This window comes from Hesperophylax consimilis, chromosome 18 (genome assembly GCF_061612785.1).
Source record: "Hesperophylax consimilis isolate HC1 chromosome 18, BYU_Hcon_1.0, whole genome shotgun sequence".
Taxonomy (NCBI): domain Eukaryota; kingdom Metazoa; phylum Arthropoda; class Insecta; order Trichoptera; family Limnephilidae; genus Hesperophylax; species Hesperophylax consimilis.
The window spans coordinates 8,843,397-8,868,687 of record NC_142853.1 but is presented as its reverse complement, the minus strand read 5'-3'; the positions used below and the strand labels follow the sequence as shown (position 1 = coordinate 8,868,687).

Genomic DNA, 25,291 nt, shown 5'->3' with positions numbered 1-25,291 from the left:
GTCTAATGGAATATGATGTTTATCCTAGTAATGTCCTTTCGAGGCTTGAAGGGTTAAACGGAAATATTTTAGTATCGTTTGAAACGGAAACTTTAAAAAAATACAGTGTGTGGCAAACCTACGCACGATGGAAGTGAAACTTTTAGTATTCTTTTCTCTCTCTTTTCATTTCATTCTCTCTTTTTTCTGTCTTACGTTAGTTTGAAGATTATAGGTCAAATAATTCAACGACGAAGCATAGATTTTCTCTTTTTAATATTTTCTTATACATGAATGAATTTCGATATAAGTACAGTTCCAAAAAATTTCAATTTATTTACTGTTATGCAATACTATTTACAATTATTAAATATTACATACACAACAATATTACAATTAAAATTTTCGATTACGATTTACCAATCATGTGACATTTTCATTGTCACTTTCACGGATATTATTTCCTAATGTCGTGATAATTGGGTGATGGTAACTAAAGTGCGAGATATTATATACATTAGCACTCAAATCCTTAATGAATCGTGCAAAAACTGCAACGATTGTTGTCCCCCGTCTAGTCGTACTAATGTTTTGACACTAAAACTCTGTTCCAAATCGAATAAACCACAATCAATTACGTATTTCACTCGTATTACACTCACCGCGCAGTACACGAAGCAAGCAGCTGATGCCTGGCGTGGCGTCGTTGGCTAGAGAGAGAGGAAAAGAGAGAAGAGAGAGAGAGAACGTTCGTCAGTGGCTCCCTCACCTTAGTAAGTGACTACGGTGAGAGAGCGACTACGGTGAGAGAGCGACAGTGAACGGTGGCGGGGGTCCCGTACCCCCACCACCAAATGATCACGGTTTTTCGTGACGGTCATGAGTCGGTTTTACTCCGGTCCTCGAAAATGCATGACGCGCGTAAAGAAGTTTCACATCAAAATATATCTGCTTAACCAGCTAGCAGCCGAGTGGACAAACGCGTCATATTACCGCCCACGCGTCGCAACTTCAAATAACTGCTGGTCCTCCACCATTCCACAAGCAACGTTTTCCACTTATACAAATATGTGAAATATTTTTTCACGACTTATGTGTCCTCAATTTGTATCATTTTGTCTGGGGCCCCTTCTGACTTTGGCGCACTATGAAATATTTAATATATTATTTTCCAAGTCCTATGTACCATTTACCGAGCAATCCCAAAGGTTATGTCACAAGGAACTTATTTACCATCGGAGCCTACTGTGTGGAGTTAATATTAAAAATCGGTTCCTGGCTTTCCTGGCCGTCCAAGCCGGGACCTCTTGGGCCTAAGTGGAAATCCGGCCTCAATTGAGACGACGCGTTACGTTTGTATCTGGCACTAAACTTGTCATACTTATTGTTAAAAATAATAACAGATTATGGTTTTGGTGCCAGTAACAAACGGCAGCTGCCCCCCCCCCCCATGGCGATGCCCATGGGTCTGTACCTATAATAATGCCGAGTGTTAGTTTTTATAAGTGATCTTGTTAGCTCCGTGAATATCTTTATTGCATTCCAATAGACTCATTGTGCTATCTCCCTTATTTCTGCCTAGTCCTTATACAGTATCTATCCCATAGACATATGAATATTTCATGTCTATGATCTATCCCATTTGCTATGCAGTAAACCAAGTTTGTCATTGGGTATTTGGTGATGTCTCCTGGTTTTACAACTGAGAATCTTCCTTTCAAAATGGAACATGGACCTTGACAGAATCGCTGTTGCTTCATCCTCTTTACATTTCCTACAGCTGTCTATAATTTTCATTTCTAAAGTTCTGGCAGCACCCTTGACGAGTCTTCTCCACTCCTGCCAGTCTGATTTTTCGTTCGAGTTCCTCGCTTCCTAAGGCTGCGGTGCTTGCCTTCAGACTATCCGGTCCTTGGCCCAACAGTAGCCACATTTTAAGTTCACCAGGGTAGCCATTGGGTAATTAGCGATGTCTTCTGCTAAGACAACTTCACTCTTCAGGTAGATGCAATAAATTTATATATTTTACATTGGTTGAAAGAATCGGTGTTTCAATATTCTTTTCACATAAATTTAATTTCCACGTCCTAACAGCTGCAATTTATTCCTGGTGATATTTATTTGATATCCACGGTATAAATATACCATTATCAATAATTATTGCATATTATGTCAATATGTACGCAAGCATGAGCAAATACTAGAGAACATAAAAATAATCAACTGTGGTATTTGATCATAAATTGACGACAGAAAGCAAAAAACGAATTCAAGCTCTCGAAAGATGAAAGTAGGAGGAACAAGTACAAACAAAGTATAATATAGAACTAAAAGTAGACTTAAGTTAAATTTATAATTCAGGAACAACTTTTTATTTTGAACTTATTTTGAAGGTTATACCATCAATGTATTATATCACTGAAGAAGCAGATAATACTAATAAATCTAAACGGAAAATGAAACTAATTATTGCTTGTAAAATAATTGTTACCCTTTGTGCTATGCATAAAAAATCTTGTCTTAAACATTAGTTTACCAAAAAAAATAATAATGAAGGAAAATGAAACAGTATAAGACAAATAATGGTTTAAGACGCCGCCTGTCCTGGGAAGACAAGAGATTCTGGGCTCAATTCCAAGTTGTGACCGTTCTTTTTATTTTTCTGTGTCCTGTTCTGTGAAATGACAGAAAAAAACATGAAACAGAACCTTCTTTGAAGAATACATGAGTTCCTAACACTCATACACTGTTTACAAAAAAAGTTTTAACTCATTTATTTTTTTATATCGCTAAATGCAAATTTGACAATGTGACCGTAAACATGTACATTTCTAGATAAGTACGTACCAAGATTTACTGATAAATAAAAAAAAATAAAGATATAAAATAATTTGATTTATTTTTGAATGTATGTTAATCCTACTTTTCATATTTTTATTTCTATTTTCTTCAAAATATTTTTTTTATCAATCAGTTTTATCTTTATTTTTATTTCTAATATGGTTTCTTTAATAATATGCATTTAAAAAATATTTGTTTAACCATAAAAATGTCTTTTTCCCTTATTTTTATTATTGTTATTCTTACATAAATCATGCACAACTACCATAATACGGGCATGAGCCCAGTAGTATGGTAGTTGAGAAAATTACCAAAATTGTGATTTTTCCGTAGGGAAACATTTTTTTTCATTTTGGTAATACGTTCATCAGAAATAATTAAAATGTGAGCGTTGAGCAAACCCGCGATATCAGAGTCTAAGGACGGGTTGTTTCGGAGAATTTGAACAATTCATCAAATTTCAACGTTCATTTACAGGTTCTGTGAACGTCCTATTCAAATTCTGTTATTATATCATTATAGGCTAGTTGCTTGACAGAACTGAAATAAAAACAGAACTTAAAAATATCTTTCACAGAACTTGAAAATTAACTTTGAAATTTGAAGAATTGTTCAAGTTATCCGAAACAACCCATCCTTAAAGACACAACGCACAACACGTATATAATATACTAACACTAAATACAGACTAAAACTGAAACCAAAAAACACCGCGTAATATATCTATAATTATTTCAGAAAGAATACTATTTATAGTTATATTTATGTTATCCATACTACAAAATTTTACTAATATGTAAATGTATTCTTCAGCACAGGTCCCAGTGAGGAATATTATATATTATCTATTTGTTACAAAAAAGAAGATAGTAAAACACTTATTATTATTATATTCCCAACTAGCAAAAGTAGGGCGAAACAAAGTGTATGTAAATAACCAGTGACTATAATATCGTTTGGATATTCCTATTCATGTTCAAATATTGTACGAAATTGTTCGCACACCTCTCCAAACCTGGAAGAGCCTATTGAAAACAAAAATAATTATATCTCTCTACAAAATTTTATGTACGGAGTAAGGAGTGTTGTTATTTTTTCAAATATTGTCATTTAATAATTCATTCATATTCAAATAGTAGCCGTGATTAATGATTTCTATCTATATTTATACTTTCCAACCAGTTGTTGGATCGTTTTATAAGCGAGCTGATTAAACAAATTTTACCCAAACAAACAAACCAGAGCAGTTATTAATAAACATCCTGGCTGTATAAGTAGTCTATTCTTCTCAAAGACTTCATTCATACCGCCACCAGGCCTGGTCGAAGCAGTGTCAGATCCTAAGAGTATCCAAACACATCTTAAAATGCGTATTTTGGTGTTGGCATTGTTCTGCTGCGTATCTGCAACCCTTGCGGCTGATATAGGTAAGTTATGTTTAGTTCATTATTGTTATTGATGTGGAAAAGTTCTAGAAGAGTCCGTTATTTATGATCTCCCATGTTCCCCTATATTTTTTGACAGTATTCCACTTCCTCCAACGCAGTTGACTCGGATTGTGTTCCACAACATGAGTCCCATATGTTTGAAACTTTATCCTCTTCACATTTTCCATAGATATTGATGATTTTAACTCCCAATAGCTATATATGTTTGGAGATATGATAAGGAGATGAATGAAAGATGCGTGTGGTATCATAGCAGCGTCGTTATTGAGGTAGTCGATTTACAGAGTTCAAATATAGTAGCCAGAGTAGTCACAGTTGCTGACGACGAACAACGATGTCGTCAGTAGTTTATGTGCATCACGATGGGAATCCATGGTCCATGATCACGGGACTGCTCTGTAGTTGCTTATCATTGAGTGCACCTCGATGACGTCGTGTTTATATAGGCCAACCCGTTCGAGAACAAACCGGAAAATTCACCGTTTTACTAGTAGGTTCCAACGCGATTCAAGATGCATGAATCGATATTCTAGAACCTAGTCGCTGCATATGTCTCTCTCAATGTGAATTTCCTGTTAGTGGTCCTACTAACTCTGAGTAACATTATTGATACGGAGACGGTCTGCGAGAAATTGGTTCATTGTGTTATCTTCTCTACTTCTCCTTATTCATTAGAAAGTACCGAGATAGCCTAGTCCCAGGGTATTTGGTAATGTCTCTTGATTTCACAACTTGGTTAACGAGGTATCAGAGCATCTTCCAATTAAGATAAGACACGGGCTCCTTGGCTGAATCGTTGTTTGTAGCAGTCTCTCCTGAGGTAGCAGTGTCCTGTTAAGAGTCCTGCCAGCTCCCTTCATTAGTATTCTCTACTCCTATTTTTACTTCGAGTTTCTCACGGCATAAGTTGCGGTATATACTTTCACACTATCTAATCCTGATATCTATTAAAATATAATTTATCAAAACTTTTTGACTTGTACGTATATAGCTGTTACCGGAACAGCCTCAACCCAAGTGGGGTGCGGCGGAGATCCAAATTCCGAGTCCCTGCCCTGCGGAAACCCCTGCCCCATCACCTGCAAAAACAAGGACGACGGAGGACCCCAAGGCTGTATCGAAATCTGCATCCAAGATGGATGTAGCTGCAAGACTGGATTTGTGCAGGACGATAATGGAAAATGTATCTTGCCAGAAAACTGCCGTAAGTGATTAGAAATGATTTTAGGTTTTTTTAGTTCTTTTGGGCCTGATATTAAAATGTATAAAAATAACATGCGTAGTTCTCCGGTACTTCATCTCGTAGTTGGAATTAGCCTCCTTCACAAATGTTCAACACCAGTTCAACAACAATTGGTCATGATCTTCATTATCTAGCCATCTTTTGACATTCTTTCCAATCTTTGGGACCTACAAAATCTATACGATGGATTATATTGCATATTAATACAACAATAATATTCAATGACAGCTGTCGTGTTTTTTAATTGCTCTTTAGAAATTTCACAAAATAAAACAAAAATATAAATAAGTTTATAATAGTGAAGTGTTGTAATATTAGTTATATTCGCTAATATTCCGTGCCAATATGACTACAAGGGCAACTGCAAAGACTGCACTAACTAATACAGACACACAACTCTTCCAAATCCTTGACAAAAAGTTTCAAGAGTTTAAGGTGCAATTTATGAAAACCATGAGAAACGAGTATAAAGAAGAAATCGAAGAATTAAAAAACAAAATATTAACTCTGGAAAAAAAATTGACACAAAAAAAACAACAGCCTTGAAAAAACCCTGGAACAAAATGCCTTAATTCAAAGTGAATTTATCGAATTGCAAAAACAATTCGACGCTAACGAACAACACGCACGCATTAATAACATAAAAATCATTGGGATACCAGAAAAAAAAACAAGAAAACCTGACGGAGATTATCAAAAGCATCTACTCAGAATTAAAAATAGTAAATCCTGATGAAATAGAATACGCCACACGAGTAACCCACAAGAAGAAATATAATACGGTGAAATATTATCGTTAAATTGAAGTGCAAATAACAAAAAGATGACATCATAGCAGCAATCCGGACAAGGCGGGGCCTAACAGCAAAGGATATTAACTTGAATGGAAAACATCGGATCTACATTAATAAACATTTAACTCATGAAAACAAAGTACTCTACAAAAAGGTCAGAGAGTTTAGCAAAATGAATTAATTCAAATTTTGCTGGATTAAAAATTGTAAAATTTATGTTAGACTAAATAAAAACTCAGATCACTATTGCATTAACTCTTATAACGATTTAGAAAAACTAAAAAAATACGATATTTCCATCAACAACGCTTAGAACATATCAGCTACTTTCATATTAACTGCATTGCAAATGGAATCTTTAGAGCTATATTATCAAAATTTAAGTGGTGTCAGAACCAAAACGAATACTTTTCTTCAAAGTATACTATTAAACAGCTATGAAATTATATGTCTCAGTGAAACATGGCTAAACAATTAAATCTTTAATGAGGAACTTTTCGATTCAAGATACCATGTTTACAGACGAGATAGAGATTTTCATAACCTCAATCAGAATCGCGGTGGTGGAGTTTTAATTGCAGTCAAAAGTAAATTAATTTCTGATCAAAAAATAAAATGGGGATCTGAAGCGGAAGACATACGTGTAACTATTTCACTTCCTGGTAAAAAAATCACATATGCACTTCATATATCCCACCAGATAATAAACACCTCATAAATATTACGTCACATATAAACAAAGCATCACAAATTTTCACAGATAACAATAATGAAAGTTTCATTATGGTAGGAGATTATAATCTACCTCACTTACATTGGTCACTAAATGAAAACGGTGACTATATGTACACAGAACCCATCAACTCGTGAAATCCCGCCCATTCGAACTTTATAGAATGTTTATCATTTAATAATTTGAAACAATATAACTCTCAAAGTAATAATATAAATAATCTAAAATATGGGATGTGCAAGGTGCTTTTATGAGTGGAAGGGGGTGCATGGACCAGATCTCATTGCGTATGCTCACCGAGAAGTTTCTGGCAAAAAACCAGAAACTTTTCTGTGCCTTTGTAGATCTACAAAAAGCATACGACCGAGTCGACAGGAAAAAGCTATGGAAGGTGTTGTCCAAGTATGGAGTGAATGCGAATCTGACTCAGGCAATTGCGTGTCTATATGAGGGAAGCGTTGCATGTGTTAGGGTGAACGGTTCGTTTTACGGGGTGGTTTGATATCACAAAAGGTGTTAAACAAGGCTGCGTAATGTCACCGTGGTTATTCAATCTATACATGGATAATTGTATGCAAGAATTGAAAGAGGTAGGATTGGGCGCGAATTTGAGTAATCTGAAAGTATGTTGCCTGTTGTATGCTGATGATACGGTGCTGATTGCTAATAGTATGGATGATCTGCAATCTCTCGTGTCTAGGATGAACGAAGTATGCGTGAAGAATGAGTTAATCATGAATGTAAGTAAGTCTAAAGTAATGGTGTTTGAAAGAGAAAGTACGAAAACAGTGTGCAGTATAGCTGTGAATGAGGAATACTTGGAGCAGGTGGATGAATTTGTGTATTTAGGAAGCATGTTTACGAGAGATGGGAAGGCTGACAGAGATATTGAAAGAAGAGTAAATGCAGGTAACTCCATTAATGGAGGACTGAACGCAGTTGGCGCTAGCAAAAAAATGTCCAAAGAAGCGTAGTTAGCAGTCCACAATGGAGTGCTGGTACCTAACCTGATGTATGGAAGTGAGGCATGGAACTGGCAAAGAAAGGATGAAAGTAGATTGAATGCTGTTGAAATGAGATCCCTGAGGCGTATGTGTGGTAAAACCATGTATGATCGTGTGAGGAATGTGGATATCCGCAAAGAGTGCAAGGTTGATGTAAGCGTAATGAGTAAGATCAAGAAAGGGACGCTTAGATGGTTTGGGCATGTAGAGCGAATGAGCGAAGAAAGGAGTGTAAGGAGAATATACGATGCAAATGTGAATGGTAGCAGAAGTTGGGGACGCCCGAGGAAGACATGGCACTACCAAGTGAATCAGATACTTGAGTCGGGCCATGTCAAGAGTCAGAACAGTAGAAGAGTATGTATGAGACGATGTATGAATGTGAATGAGGCAAGGAGTGTGTGCCAAGACCGAGTTGTTTGGCGGTCCGTCCTCTCTGCCTACCCCTGCGGGGAAACGGCGTGATGGTTAGTTAGTTAGTTAGTTAGTTAGCATTCTTGACTTAGCTGTAGGTAAGCAACATACTACTGAAAGTTACGCATAACAATATCTCATTAGTACCAGAAGATGTTTATCATAAAACACTGCTAATTTCGATTCTTACTAAAAAAAATAAAAAAACTTAAATCTAACACAAATCAAATATTACAATTCAGAAATGCGGATTATTCAGTAATAAACACAAAACTTAACGAAATTAATTGGGATCATAAACTGAACCATTTGAATACTCAACACGCAAAGTGACGTATTCTACAACATATTAAACAATATTAAAATAAATTATGTACCAACTAAACCAGCAAAAAATTGTAATTATCCACCATGGTATACATCATCTCTTATAAAAAATAATTAAAGAAAAAAATAAATATCATAAAAATTTTTAAAAATTTTAAATCCACGTGACTACCAAACGTTTTCACTCTTAAGATCTATACAAAAACGAATTGCTCAACAACTCTACATCAATTATATACCTACTGCTGAAAGTAACATGAATGGTAATCCTTAACTCTCCTGGAGTCATTTCAATAACATAAAAAAAAACACAATCGTCTCTTCCGAGGACGATGCACCTAGATGATAAAAAAGCAGAAAATGGCCAAGACATATGTAATATTTTAATGGAATATTTCCAATCAGTTTACATAAACGATAATAACCTACCTACATTCGACATACCAGAAAACACAAATAACATAAATATAACCATTGTTAAATTCACACGAGAAATAGTCTTAAAATAAATAAAAGCTCTTGACATAAACACAAGCGTGGGGTGTGATGACATTTCATCATACTTTGTAGCTAATTGTGCCTAAACCCTCGCAAAACCTCTCTGCATTATATATAATAAATCAATGAACGAAGGCACGGTGCCTGAAATATGGAAAAGAGCCTATGCAACACCAATCCACAAAAATGGCCAAAAAAATAATGTTAAAAACTATCGTCCGATTTCAAAACTAACAATATTCAGTAAATTAATGGAAAAATTATTTACAAATATCTAAGTCCACAACTCAATCACATCATAACAACAAAGCAACATGGTTTTACAAAAGGCAGAAATGTGGAAAGTAATCTTGTTCTCCTTACTGAATTCATCGTCGATCACATGGACAACCGCACTCAAGTAGATATCATATATATAGACCATTTGATAAAATTAATCATAAAATTATTACTAAGAAAACTTTGGTCATTAGGTATACGTGGTAGCAATAAAGGGCTTCGAATCAGATTTCAATGAAATTCCCTCTGGGATCCAACAGGGTTTTCATCTCGGACCATTGTTTTTCATTTTGTATATTAATGATTTGATCAATGTTTTAAAATACTCTGAAATAGAATTATTTGCTGATGCTGATGATGTACAAGCCAATAAAAAGTCTAAACGATTGTGTCAATTTACAATATGATTTAAACAATATATCCACCAATTGCCAACAAAATCAACTATATCTAAATGTTTCAAAATGTCATCACATTGTCTTTTCGAGAAATAAAAATAAAATATTATTTAATTATTCTTTAAACAACAACAACATTGCAACAGTCAACAATATATCGTGATCTCGGAATAACCCTTGATAGTAAACTACAATATAACCTTCATATAGGTACATCAAATCACAAATAAAGCTGCATAAATGTTAGGCTTCATCATAAGAAACCCAAAACTTTTTAATAGCATCGATATCATTAAGCAAATCTACTTTTCCTATGTACGAAGTCATTTGGAGTTTGCATCGGTTGTTTGGTCTCCATTTTACAAAATTCACACAAACAAAATCGAAGCGATTCAAAACAAATTCCTAAAATATCTTTGTTACAAGTCATTTGAAAGATTTAATAATTATGCAAAGGCAGCTTCATACTTTAAAATTGATTCACTGAGTGTACGGAGGCATCATAATGATGCACTATTCCTGTATAAAGTAGTTAAAAATAATATTCAATGCCCAGAGTTGCTAAACAAGATTCCATGCAAAGAACCTGCGCGTTCAACACGCTATTGTGTCCTGTTCATAGTTGATCAAAGCAAAACGAACTCTAAGCAGAATTCTTGCCTGAACAGACTATGCAATAATTACAATAGCGTATTATCCATGGTTGACATTTTCAGTTCCGAACTTGCCAAATACAAGAGGTCCAAAGAATATTTCTCTCATGGTTTCTGAATAATGTTTATGTCTCTATTGTTTATATCTCTATTATGATTTGATTTATTCCTACAACCTCTCTCCATGGCCATAAATGTATTGTTTTGTAATTTTTTCGTTTTATATAATCTTTGTTTTGTATAATTTATTTAAATAACTTATTCAATATTATGCTGTCTCAGTTAAAGTCACAAGAAAGAAATCCATAATTGGTTTTATTTTACCATAATAATACTTATGTACAAACTGATTAAATGTAAACTGTCAATTTCCCAAAAATGAATAAATAAAAATAAAATTAATTATATAGCATATGATGAAAGCCACGAAACAGCAATTTAGATTTAGTCATACACATTTCGAATGAGTTGACGAACCTTGCAGTATAAGCCTGCTCAACTTTAGCGTATTGCGTAGCATTCTCGAAAATGAATCTCAGTTGTGGGCAGAGTTGGCCACGAACCAAACAGCGCCTGGCCCGAGTAAAATTTTGACGTCCCTTGTCAAAACCAGTACACGTCTAGGTAGGTGATCACTGTAATCAATAATATTCGGATGATTTTTATTTTTGTGTAGCGCCGTTTATATCGAAAATTATCTCAAGGGCTGTTAGATGTTAGGTATTAAAAAAATTGGCGCTCAGAGCGGACTGTTCCAATTACGCCCGCTTAAGTTGTGGGGCATGAAAACACCGTCTATGTACAAATGGTCGAGAAAATTATTTTTTACAATACATCTAAAGGAGAGTGGTTAATTTTTTGTTGTGATTATAATGGAGCTTGGACGGCCATTAGCTTAGTGTCCTTAATTAGCAGGCTGAAGTAGTCGTTGTGGGACCTGGCCTTGGTAGCAATCGTCTTAATATATCTCTTATTCTCTGTATAACCGACAGCTCGCGGGTGCGGCGGAGATCCAAATGCTGAGTCCCTGCCCTGCGGAAACCCCTGCCCCACCACCTGCAAAAACAAGGACGACGGAGGCCCCCAAGGCTGTATCGAAATCTGCATCCAAGATGGATGTAGCTGCAAGACTGGATTTGTGCAGGACGTTAATGGAAAATGTATCCTGCCAGAAAACTGCCGTAAGTGATTATAAATGCTTTTAGTTCTTTTGGCACTGATATTATAAAATACAAGTCATCTTTCATAGTCCTCCGGTATTTCATCTCATAGTTGGAATTGGCTTCCTTCACAAATGTTCAACACCAGTTTCCGTTCCTGGTTATTTGTATTCAGACCTTCTCATCCTATTCAAATGTGGTTTCTCTCAGTCGGTCCACCTCTTCGTCGATGCAATTTGTTATGATCTTCGTTTTCTAGCCATACTTTGGCATTATTTCCGCATAGCCCCTCCAAATCTTTGGAAACTATAGAATCTTACCATACAATATACAAAATTAACCCCACGCAATAACAGATGAGTTAAATCGAACGATGACACTAGTTTTTATTCACATTTTTACAAAATTATAAATATGCCTGCGTGTTACATATGAATTATAGAGGTTCAGATGATGTGCTTTGAAATTTTCACGGACAAAAGTATTATCGGGATTTATTTTTCCTACGTTATGCCGTGTTGCACTACCTTCTTCTTTAGCCAATGTTTCAATAAATACGACAGGCTAAGCTTAATATTACAAGACTATTTGATTTGTATATACCTTCCACGGAACTAGCTGGAACGGCCCCAACCCCATTGGGGTGCGGCGGAGATCCAAATGCCGAATTCACGTCCTGCGGAAGCGCCTGTCCCATCACCTGTAAAAACATGGACGACGAAGACCCCCAAATCTGTATCACTGTCTGCATCCCCGATGTATGTAGATGCAAGACCGGATTTGTGCAGGACGATAATGGAAAATGTATCCTGCCAGAAAACTGCCGTAAGTGATTGGAAATGCTTTTAGGTTTTTTTGTTCTTTTGGGCGTGACAAAAATAAATGTCGTTTTGCATAGTCCTCCGGTATTTCATCTTGTGATTGCAATTGGCCTCATGGGCGGGCGCCCGCAGAAAATTTTCTAGAGGGGGAAAAATATGTTTTAATGTAGTTTTGATTTACTGTAGCGTATTTGTATGGCGATGATGTTGCTCCAGGCTGGCCAACGTTCTGTCTCTCCACACTTTATTTATGCTAACACAAAGTGATTTAAAATAAAAGTAACATTATTTGACTATTTTCGTCAATCCAGGGGGGGGGCAAGTGCCCCCCCTTGCGGGTGCCCATGATTGGCCTCCTTCACAAATGTTAAACACCAGTTTCCGTCCCTGGTTATTTGTATTCAGACCTTCAGACATTTTTGCGATATTATGCTGTGTTGCACTACCCTATTCTTTAGCCAATATTTCAATAAAGCCGACACGCTAAGCTTAATAATACAATACTATTTGATTTTTATATAGCTTCCCGGGAACTAGGTAGCACGGCCCCAGTTAGAACGGTCCCAACCCCAGTGGGGTGCGGCGGAGACCCAAATGCCGTGTCCCTGCCCTGCGGAGACCCCTGCCCCATCACCTGCGATAACAAGGACGCTGGGGGCCCCGGACCCTGCCCCTACATCTGCATCACCGATGGATGTAGCTGCAAGACCGGATTTGTGCAGGACATTAATGGAAAATGCATCCTACCAGATAACTGCCGTAAGTGACTAGAAATATTTTTAGGTTATTGCGTCAACGGAGAAATATGAGTATTTCCAATTTATTCAGAATCTCTTCAAATTATTCGTAATCCGGTTAAAAACGGGATTACATGCCCTTAACGAATGAATCGACAGATTTCCTGATAAACTTTTAGTAAAATACGAATGTCTTATGAACACGTGTTCATAAAAATCCTAATATTTTCGCATTTAGTCATAATATATTATCAAGACAACTGCAGGTGGATTAACACGTATTCCGATATATTAGCAATTTACTAAAGGTTTATCAGGAAACGGCCTGCATTCCCGTTTTTAACCGGATTACCAATAATTAGATGACATTCTTAATAAATTAGCAATACCCATTTTTATCATTGTAGTCGGTCGGTATTTCATACCTTTATGACCTACAAAATCTTACTACGCATTATACGAAATTTACCGCATGCAGTAATAGATGAAAAAAGTTCCACGACTTAGTCGATGAGCTGAACGATGACACGAAATTTTATTATGAATAATTTGAATTTTGAGGTTTGAATTCACGCTCATTCTAAAAAAATCATATTGACACGAAAACAAATAAACTTCCGATAAATGTATCTATATTTCGTAATTTAAGGCGAAAATTAATGCCAAATCACTATTTTGATTAATTTTTATAACGAATTGGTGTACATAATGAAAACTAAAAAATATGAAAAATAATAAAAAAATAAATTACTCAATAAAAAATATAAATGCAAACTACTAAAACTTTTTTTTTTTTCAATAGAAATGTATGAACGCATAAAGGAAACAACTAAAAAAAACGATTTTATAGCTAAGATTATCTGTGACAGTTTCACTTGATTAACTTTTTTGCTTTCTTATAAAATTATTTACAAAATAAGTAAAAACCAGTTTTTTGCTTGAAATCGAACGTTCCTAGACTCCGTTTGTCAAACGATTTTAATGCCTATTACCTACGATATACCAAGGTATACCAAGAATATACACATTTTTGGTTTGTAGCTTCCTCTTAAATCTGAAACGGCGTACAAATACAGCATCAGATTTTTTTTATTTTTTTTTATTTTTTTATTATTGAATTTTTTTTTTTTTATACATACATGGTTACATAAAATATTGAAAAATGTATAAAAAATATTGAAATAAATGTACATAATTTAAAAAAAAAAATCCCACGAAGGCGAAGCCTGAGTGTGGGTATTATAAGTATTTTTATCTTATTTCTATGGTTTAAGTGGAGATACAATATTAAATATAAATTTAAGTTATTTTAAAAGAGTTACTGTAAAGATACAATACAAGAAACTAAATCATGTAATATGTAAAAGTTTTAAAATAACACAAAAAATAAGTCAAAATAAGTCAGTTAAAATAACACAAAAAATAAAGTAAGGTAAATACTAGTTTTTGAAGACATCTTAAAAAGTGAATTAGCAGACAAAGCATTACAAACAATAAAATATATCCGCTGTTTTGTATGTATGTGAAATAATAAAAATAATGTATACATGGATATAAATGTTACAGATAGCTTTGCTAAAACTTATAAGAAAAAAATATCTAGTTCAGTGTTTTTTAGCCAAGATTTGATGTACTTTTTAAAAGATTGAAGGTTTACACACGTGTCCCTTTTAAAGGTTGTACATAAAGAATTATACATTTTTGGAGCAATAAAACTAATATGCCTTTGGGCCAACCTGGTTTTGCAGTGAGGCACAGCATATTCACAAGCGCCATGTCGTTGGCTGGCACGATTTGAATTTTTAATAAAGTTGTTTGGTCGCGTATAAATAAATTTAAGACATTGAGCACTATAGGTCTGTTTAAGGTCCAAAATTTCAGTTTCTTGGAACAATTGTTTAGAGGGATAGGATTTAGTCTTTTGGTACATTATCTTAATAATTGATTTTTGTGCAATTTCTAGTGGTTTAACATGATTGTTGAAAGTTCCGCCCCAGCCAATTATTCCATAGGAAAGAGATGAATGAACTAGTGAGTCATAAACTAGTTTCATGGTTTTTATATTTACTACATTACTCATTCTTTTAAAAATATATTTTAGGTATCTCAATTTGTTAACAGTTTTTTCAATATGGCTGGTCCATTTAAGTTGACAATCTATAGTTACACCTAAATACTTAATAAGTTTTCCAGATTTCATCTCCTCACAGTTACAGAATGTGTTTGGGTTACAATTTACGTTATGAAACTTCAAATTAAGATTGGTTTTAGGAGCCGACTTCTGTGTGTTATAGAAAGGAATACAAATAGTTTTATCATAATTTAGGGTAAGTAGGTTTCTATCTAGCCACTCTTTGACAATAGTAATACATTTGTTAGCTTTATTAGAAGTATCTTCCCATGATTTTCCTTGGACTGTTATTGCAGTATCGTCAGCAAATGAGAACATTTTACCAGGTATTTTAATATTACATAAGTCATTTATATATATTAGAAAGAGTAGCGGCCCCAATACAGTTCCTTGTGGTACACCATGTTTTACTAAATCAAAATTGCTCAAATATGTTCCAATTTTTGTGCATTGTTGGCGATTCAATATATAATTTTGTAACAGCATGAGACATTTATGTTTAATTCCAATGTTGGATATTTTCTTTAAGAGAGTTCTATGGTTGACTGTGTCAAAGGCTTTCTTTAAATCTAAAAAAATGGTTAAAGTTTTGATGTTTGAGTCCAGGTTAGAATAAATGTTTTTGGTTAAATTAAATATAGCATCATCAGTACCTAGTTTAGTTCTAAAGCCATATTGGTTAGGTGAAAGGAGTGAGTTTGTTTCCAGAAAATCGACGATACGTTTTTTAATGCATTTTTCTAATATCTTAGACAATTGAGAAGTTAATGTGATTGGTCTGTAGTTGTCTGTTTTACATCTAGGTCCTGATTTGTGTATTGGGATGATGTTAGCTAGTTTGAATTTATTCGGAAAAATACTATCTCTGATGCATGCGTTAAATATATGGTGTAATGGTTTGATTATATGTTTTTTTATAGATTTAATTGTAGTGTTACTTAAGTTGTCTGGGCCATTTGCAGACCTAGCGTTTAGATTGTCAATGTGGTTTGCGATTTCAAGTTCAGTTATTTCGGGAAATTCGGATAGTTCGAAGGTAGAATTTTTAGTCTTCAGAAAGTCTGGGGGTACATGCTCAGAGTGCAAGCTAAGAGAAGGATTATTGTCAATTAGGGTAGAGGCGATGTTTGTAAAAAAGTGGTTGAAATTGGTTGCAATATCTTTAGGATTATCAAAGATTATATTATTTTCAGTTATAATTTTTTGAGGAATTTTGTGTTCTTTTTGATTCCTGTTTGAGATCTCATTTATGATGTTCCATGTTTTTCGTGAGTCGTTATGTGCTTTTTGTAGTTGTTCAGAGTAATACCGGTGTTTGCATTTTTTTATAAGAGTATTTAGATAATTTCTATATATAATATAATGGTTACGTTTGTTGTAATTTTGTGTTTCATTGGTGGATAGGCAATGCTTTTCATGAGTTTTATAAGATTTGAACAGTTTATTTCTATGCTGAATTGAGATTATTAGTCCACGTGTAATCCATGGTTTTATGTGTTTGTGTTTACTTTTTGGTGCTGTTAGTGGTTCATAACATTTTTCAATATGGTTTTGGATTATATCATAAAAGTTATTTAGAGATATATTTGTGTCATCATTAGAAAGCACTGAGACCCATGTTTCGGCTGTTAGTGAGATGTCTAGAGATATGTAATTAATTTTGGTTTTGATTTGCTGACCGTTAATGGGATCTGTGTAGTTAGGTAATTTTTCAGTACAATGACGATAGAAGGTCGGATAGTGGTCTGTTATGTCAATTTTGAAGGTAGCAGATCTATGTGGGTAACTTTTATTTGATTTGAGGAATATGTGATCTAAACATGAATCATTTGGATGATTAGGCCTAGTGGTACTGTTCACGTAAGATAGATAACCTTTGGTATACAGTAAGTTCAAGTATTCATTTGCAGTTGGATTTAATATTGCGTTTTGTATGTTTATGTTGATATCTCCTACAATGAAGGAAAAATCGAATTGGTTCACATTAACTTCATTTATGAATGATTCAATTTCGAGAATGAATAGATTTGTGGATAAAGAGGGAGATCGATATATAGCCAATACTGAATATTTTTTTCCCCTTAAAGCAAAAGTAACATGGACAGCATTAGAGTAATGGAATTTTAGTATATTTACATTTATGTTGGATAAAGATACAGTATTATAAAATAGAGTAAGGCTATCATGCGAGGTATGTCTAGAAGGTATTGACAAGGTATTAAAGTTAGGTAAGCTGAAAGGGACACATTCTCGCATTTGGGTTTCAGTAAGTATTATTATATCTAGCTGGAAAGATAGAGAATTTAAAAGGATACAGAATTCATCATAGTGTTTCCGGATACTTGTAAATGGGCTGTAAACGCTAATTTTCCACAGCATTTCAAACCATATTTAGTAATCTTCTTCTTTTTGAAAGATTATAAGATTTGTAAAATAATGGCACCTAAATATTTTTTTCTCCTTTTAAGCTTGTCCCCAATCCAAACGCCGAAATGGAAAGCTGCCCAAACCCCTGCCCCGCTACTTGCGACGACCTGGCCACCTTGGGGGTCACTCCTTGATCCAGGATGTGCCTTGCAACAGGGTGCGTCACCAAAGAAGGCTTCGTCATTGATACCAACTGCAAATTCAACACGCCTGACAAGTGCCCTACGATCGGTGTGTATTCAAATCTTAAATGAGAAGCCTTGTTTATGTGTCAAATGTAAATCTGTTTACTTTGCTGAAAAGCGAACTGTGCATCAGGGGGTCTAAAGTACAGCAAAATCGATAACTTTACAATTTCGGATCGGTAGGTCTAACTACCGATGATTTTATCTTTTATTTTACCAATTTCCCAAGTGCGGTCGCCCTGTTGATATCTAGACCAAAATTGATGATGCAAATTGACAATATTTCTGGCAAGACTTATTTTTACATTATCTCCATGAACCCGGGAACCCCTGCTAAGTAACCAAACGTAGCGAACCACTTGGAGTGACCTATGGCAGAGTTTCCCAAAATTAAACACTGGCGCATCTCTGTATATGGATTGACATTCCTAAAACTTGACGGTTATGTAAAAGCAAACAAAAATACTAATAAATCACAATGTTCAATTGAAATAACAACATTAATGTATTTTTTTTTTTAAATTTAATTAAAATCAAATTTAATAATATAATTATTAAGTTCTGCAAGTATTTTTTGGTTTTTGTTATTGTTACCGTTTCGTAGAACAGCTGTTTCGTCTAAACGTCTTTACAGCTGTTTCGTCTAAACGTGGATAAACCACAGTTTTAAAATGGCCTGGAAAGCCGAAACAGCTGTAACAATATCAAAAACCAAAAAATACTTGCAGAACTTAATAATTATATTATTAAATTTGATTTTAATATAGTTAAAAAATAAATAAATGGAGTTCTACGAATTAAACACAAAAACAATAAATAAATAACTTTAATGTACATCAGGATTGTACTTTTTGACCCTAAAAAGTGAGTTAATTATTTATGACTAACAACTTTTGTTTTTCCAAGTTAAAACGGAATCAATTGATCAAGTTTCGATCGTCAATGGATCGTTTATACAATATCTTTCAAATCAAAAGGCTTAGTTAGTTCACCTCCATTCTTTAATTGGCCAGTTATTTTGCAAAAAGAACGAAATTATCCAAAAATATATGCGTATTGACAGCTTGTCCGACACCGCGCTAAAAGCAGCAGCTTTTGTCTACCGACTGTTGGAATCATATTTTGACCGTGTTCGCAAATATCGCTTACAGACCATAGATGACGGATTTCGTCAATACCGTATTAACATAGGGCTTTATAGATAGTACGCGCTAGACCTCTATGAGGTTGCGAATATTTTGCTAGGATTTATTATACAGGGTGTATCGGCAAGTACCCGACAAACTTTAACCAGCTATTCCTCAGCACATTTGGAGTAAAAAATGTTATGGGCACTTTGCTGTCCGGTAACATTTTTTTTCCATTAAAAACAAAAAATAAATAAAAAATCCACACTCCGTCACTGTCATTTGCATGGTTTCTCGTGTTCAACAGCTGTTATTAGCAAGTGTGTCAAAAAGTGTCCTCGCTCTTTCGTACACACTAAATAATATTAGTTAAAAATGAGACGAATGGTGCCGTGCCATTTCGTTGTGATTGTAAAAGAGCGCCAACGTAGGTACGTACGTACATTATTCAACGAAACTCGAACAAAATATTGCCAGACGGGTTTACAAACTTTGACAAAGGATAAAACATTGGTGACATGTGGTGAAAATATGAATATTAAATTTTTGAATAAAAAAAAATGTTACCGGACAGCAAAGTGCCCATAACATTTTTTAATCCAAATGTGCTAAGGAATAGCTGGTTAAAGTTTGTCGGGTACGTGCCGATACACCCTGTATTATACTTTTCATTCCCCCATGTGTGAAGAATGAGGTTATTTTAAAGCCCAAACTATGTTTTTCTCGAAATTTTGCTCCACATAGAGATACTAAATAAAATACGTAATAAAAATGCGCAAATATGTTAAATGTTCTAATTATTTTTCTTTCTTTTCAGGCACAATATAGATATGCCCAATAGAACATGAATCGTTGAAAATCAGAAATCTCCATTAGATCTTTTTAATTTTATTTTATATACTATTGAGAATCAATAATCAATAAATGTGTACCTACTTACTTACAAGACATCTTAAAAACATATATACTGATAATAAACCCTGCCATTTTTGTAGTATTTTATTATTTTATAGCAGCACATTAAAAATTAGAGCACAGGTTAAATATGTTTCGTTTTATTTAATAATAATTCATGATGCAATAAATGTTTGCAGTGATGCAAACTGGGTGTATTAATTATGCGCAACTGAAGCGAGTCTCTGGTGCTGGGGAGTCATATTTTTCGAAATTGTCTAAGTAGGTACTTACTGTAATATAATTGTAAAACATAGTAAAAGAACGGTTAAATACAATGGAATATTGTTAAACCATGGTGAATATTTTATAATAATTATTTATATTTATAATTATTAATTATTTTGTCTTTCAACCCTTTAAAGGTGATCTTGGCTATACACAATTACCTTTTTTATTATTTTTTTAAATTTTTTATTTATATTTATGTATTTATTTATTAAGGATAGAAATAAATTAATGCAATGCGTTTTTCTGAAAAAAGCCATTAATAATTTCAGTTCTAATAGGTACCGATCGGTTTGCATTAATTTAATAGATTCAAGATCATTATAACTTAGTTATTCAACGTCTTCTTGCGGCTCAAGCCGTCTTCTTGCAGTCCTCGGACGTCTTCTCAGGTTAGGTATGGGGTTATTCAAATGCAGAGATGTGCTTTATTTCAAATGGAAATGCAAAATGCAAAATGGGTATTTTCCATTTTGCATTTTAAATGCTTTTCTAAAAACCATTTTGCATTTTGCATTTTAAATGCTTTTCTCAATGCATTTTCCATTTTGAATGCTTTTTTGCAACATTCTTCCTACTATCTCTACTCATCTTTTTTTCATAAGCCCCAAATATCAGTCGGTCCTCAACCTCGCTATGAGAGATAATTTATATTTGTCAAGTTGCTCCCTGGTAGGAGCCCTGGCAATTGAGTGATACCATTACAAAAATACTGATTCAAATACAAAACATAGGGCCATGACGCTGTAATAAAAATAATAATAATAACGCTGTAATGTTAGATAGCAGTTTCTATGTTTTTACGTTGGCAACATTAGTCCCGCGGAAATTTTTTGTGGTTTCATAATCTGTAGTCGTGGTGTTTTTGGATTTACCATCATGTAATATATTTGTTCTACATTGATGTCCATTATTAAATGACAAAATTGTTTAAAAATTCTATAATTATTTTAATTGTTTGACCTGAGAAACCATTTTGCATTTTCAATGCATTTTGAAAATAGGTATTTTGCATTTTGCATTTTCAAATGGAAAAGTTTTGACCCATTTCCATTTTGCATTTAAAATGGTTTTGGGTACCCATTTTGCACATCTCTGTAAATCAAATGTGTATGTCTTTCTATTCGGACAGCATCGGAGGCGGTAGAAACCACTGTGCTATAAACCAGTGCTCCGCAACCGGTGTGCCGTGGCACACTGGTGTGCCGTGAGTCGGACAGGTGTGCCGCGGTCAAATTCAATGTATTTGACACTTTACAATATTTGATTATGTATTTAATACACAATGACAAAATATTTTTCATAATATTGTATATTTTTCATTGTCTGCAGATACTGTTAAAAGACGTATTCACAATATATTAGAAACACTGATTAGAAAACTGCTATTGGCTGAAAAATTTGCGCTTCAGATCAACGAAACAACCGATATTAAAAATAAAGCACAGTTGATAGCTATTGTACTTTTCGTTGGCGAGGACTTTATTAAAGAACATTATTTATTTTGTAAGGAGGTTCCAGAGCGAACTACCGGTGAAGAATTTTTTCAAGTAACCGATGATTTCTTCAAAATATATAATATTAAATGGAACAATTGCATTGCCGTTTGCACGGATGGCGCTGGGGCAATGACGGGTAGTAAAAAGGGTTTTGTCTTTTATGTAAAACAAAAAAATCCAGCGTTACAATTTACACACTGCTGCATACATCGAGAATCATTGATGGTCAAAAATTTACCGGAGGAACTTTTGAACACGATGAATGAATGCATTAAAATCGTAAACATAATTAAATCAAGAGCCCTAAACTTGTGAATCTTTGGAATACTCTGTGCAGAAATGGGAGCCGAATATGAATCTTTATTGTTTTATACTGAAATTCGTTGGCTATTCCGAGGCAAAGTTTTGGCTAGATTGTTTGAGCTTCGTTATGAGGTGTGTGAGTTTCGATTAAATGAAAATATGCCCAAACTATATCAGTACCTCGATGATAATTACTGGATAGCCAAACTTGCATACATGGCTGATATATTCGAGCATTTGAATAAACTTAATAACGAACTTCGGCAGAAAGTGTTGCAAAAATGATGTTTGGAAATGTACCAAAGGATCAACCATAGTACAATTAAAAACAAACAATTAACTGTGGATCTGGCTCAACAACATTTAAGTATGCTTCAGCAGAAATTTGGTCGATATTTTTATTCAATTAATACGGAACAATACGATTGGATTCGAAATCCTTTTGCAACCAATGCAATAAATTCTACGGAAGCAATGCTTCTGCAAATTCGAGTGGAATTTACAGATTTAAATAATGACATGACATTAAAACTTCACTTCTCCGAAGATCAATTAGATGTTTTCCGGATTTACGTTAAAAAAGAATATCCTCACATTTCCATCAAAGCATTCTTAACACTACTTCCATTTTCAACGACATATTTATGTGATCAAAGTTTTTCAACGCTTGTATTAATTAAAAATGATAAGCGGTCATGCTTAAAAGGTCTTGACCAAGAATTTCGGGTTGCGCTGTCAAAAATCGAGCCGAATATAAAACTTTTGTGTTCATTGAAACTAGCGCAGGTTAATTTAACAATTAATCGCTCATTAATTTATTATTATTTTATAATAATTATTAAGATTGCGTAAAAATAAATATGTTATAGTTATATGTATGTATGTATAGTTTTCAAATAAAAAAAAGAAATTATTGTAAAATTTGTGTATAAATTTTATATGTATATATTTTAGCTTTTGGTGTGCCGCGTGATTCTAGGAAGAAATTTGGTGTGTCGTAGGTGAGAAAAGGTTGCGGAGCACTGCTATAAACCACGAACAGAAGCAATATGGCCACTACAGAAATAATGACTGTCCGTGAATTTGTAGCACCAGCCGCGTCATCACTATTTTCTTCACTGTGTACATCATTGTACAAATATTTTAAACAGTCACACTCACCGAACGGCATTTAGACAAAAGTGTAACAGAAACTTAACTGATTGATACTTTGAATAGATTCCAAACTAGTAATTAATTATAACAATGAAAAATTGTTCAAAAGCACCACAAAATTTAATGTATATTTTCTCAAACAAAAAATGATAATAAAAGTAAATGGGATATCAAAATTGCTTATTATAAAGATTTTACTTTAAAAAAAACGTAATGCTTCTCTCTCTTATGTTTTTTTACATTTTGCTTTTCGGAAAAAGAAAGAATAATTACTTACCTATCTTATTTTTTCAGAATTAATTTTTATATTATGTAGGTACTAGGTACCAGGTACTAATCGAGTAAGAATGTACAGGCATATAGTTTTCAGAAATCTATGGTTTTCAGTCAGAATCTTGTTGGAAGATTGTCTAAAAAATTTTATTTTTATTTTTATTTATTTATTACTTGTAAATTATTTAACGTTTTAAATGATAACAATATGCAGACTTATATATATATATATAATTTTTTCGTTATTATTCTACTACTCCATAAGTTGAGCTCCAGGAGCTCGTGTTTATGGGAGTTAATAAACAAATACAGCAAATGACAATATAAATATACAGATGATTATATAACATAACGTAGCATAAATAAACATAACTGTTGGGAAGTAAGAGCTTTATAGATGCACGCACAGATGGCAGTGCATAGAGCTTGCGTGGAAGTCCGCAAGATGGAGCCAATGGCCAGTAGTCGCCAGGGCCAGTGCGAAGGCTCTCAGAGAAACTCACTCTTTCAGATTACAATTAGCAAGCTTCTAGTTAGGTCGACTATCGAGAATTGTTATAAAATATTAATGTAAAATTTGGTACCTGCAATGTGGTAAAGTATGGTAAAACATGATGTAACCGTTTAGTATATCGTCTGTCTGAAAATTCGTTCGAACGTTCCGTTTCAACATGGTCCTGTTTTAATGACTCTTTTTCTAAATATGATAAAATGAGAATAAAATGTATTCTTTGATATTTTTTAACTACATTTCAACTACGTGAAAGTATTTATAATAGAGACTATTATAGTACTAATAAATGAGGCATTGAGTATTATAATATTACTGGTGTGAAATTTTATAGGAAAAAAATTAAACACCCTTTGTTATAGTAAATATAATATTATGCGTGATGACAACACTTTCGTGCGCAATAAAAGATAAAATAACTATTAAATAAGTAATTATTTCTTCCATATTTTTTAAGCTAGCACTTAAACTACGTTAATATACGTACGTTCCCCGGAGTCACAGGTAACTAAATATATTCTTAAATTATTATCATTATGTGAATATTTTATAAACTTTTTACACTATACAGAAATTCTAATTTTGTTTGTGGGTAAATTAACTCAACTCCACTGGGGGCGGATGGAAGATTTCGTGCTTGTTATTTGGAAAGTTAGCAGTAATGTGGCTATCTCAATGCTAGTAACTAATGAGAGATGATTGTTATCAAACTGAATATTACTCCGTTTTGTAAGAAGTATGTAAAAAAACTGAAAAAATTAATATTTATTATAGCACGATATTGACGTCAAAATAATTGGATGTCAAAACGGTTGAATTTAAATCGTGGCATAAGGTGAGTAGATCATAGCATCATATGTGTCAATGTGTCTACGTTTCACGCTTCAAGTGTCGTGTGTCGTGCGTCGTGCGTCGTGCGTCGTGCGTCGTGCGTCGTGCGTCGTGCGTCGTGCGTCGTGCGTCGTGCGTCGTGCGTCGTGTGTCGTGTGTCGTGTTCATTTATCGTGTGTCGTGTGTTGTGTGTCATGTATTTATCACGTGTAATGTGAATGCACAGTTCGGCTCGCGTATGTACACGTAGCATTAGATTATCTAAATCTCCCATCTTGTAGCTCCAGTGTAAATATGTATGATTATTTTAAGTGTTTCTATGGCCTCAAAGAATACAA

General features: G+C 34.1%; 1 protein-coding gene across 1 annotated transcript; it reads left to right on the top strand.

The window, feature by feature from the left end:
• The first annotated feature begins 4,088 nt into the window (after positions 1-4,088).
• On the top strand, positions 4,089-20,243 carry LOC149415313 (zonadhesin-like). Its single transcript, XM_089642520.1, has 7 exons — positions 4,089-4,247; positions 5,260-5,472; positions 11,604-11,792; positions 12,390-12,596; positions 13,115-13,351; positions 17,929-18,118; positions 20,017-20,243. The coding sequence occupies exons 1-6, from the start codon at positions 4,187-4,189 to the stop codon at positions 18,072-18,074; spliced, it is 1,053 nt and encodes a 350-aa protein (XP_089498646.1). The 5' UTR covers positions 4,089-4,186; the 3' UTR covers positions 18,075-18,118; positions 20,017-20,243.
• Positions 20,244-25,291: the final 5,048 nt, after the last annotated feature.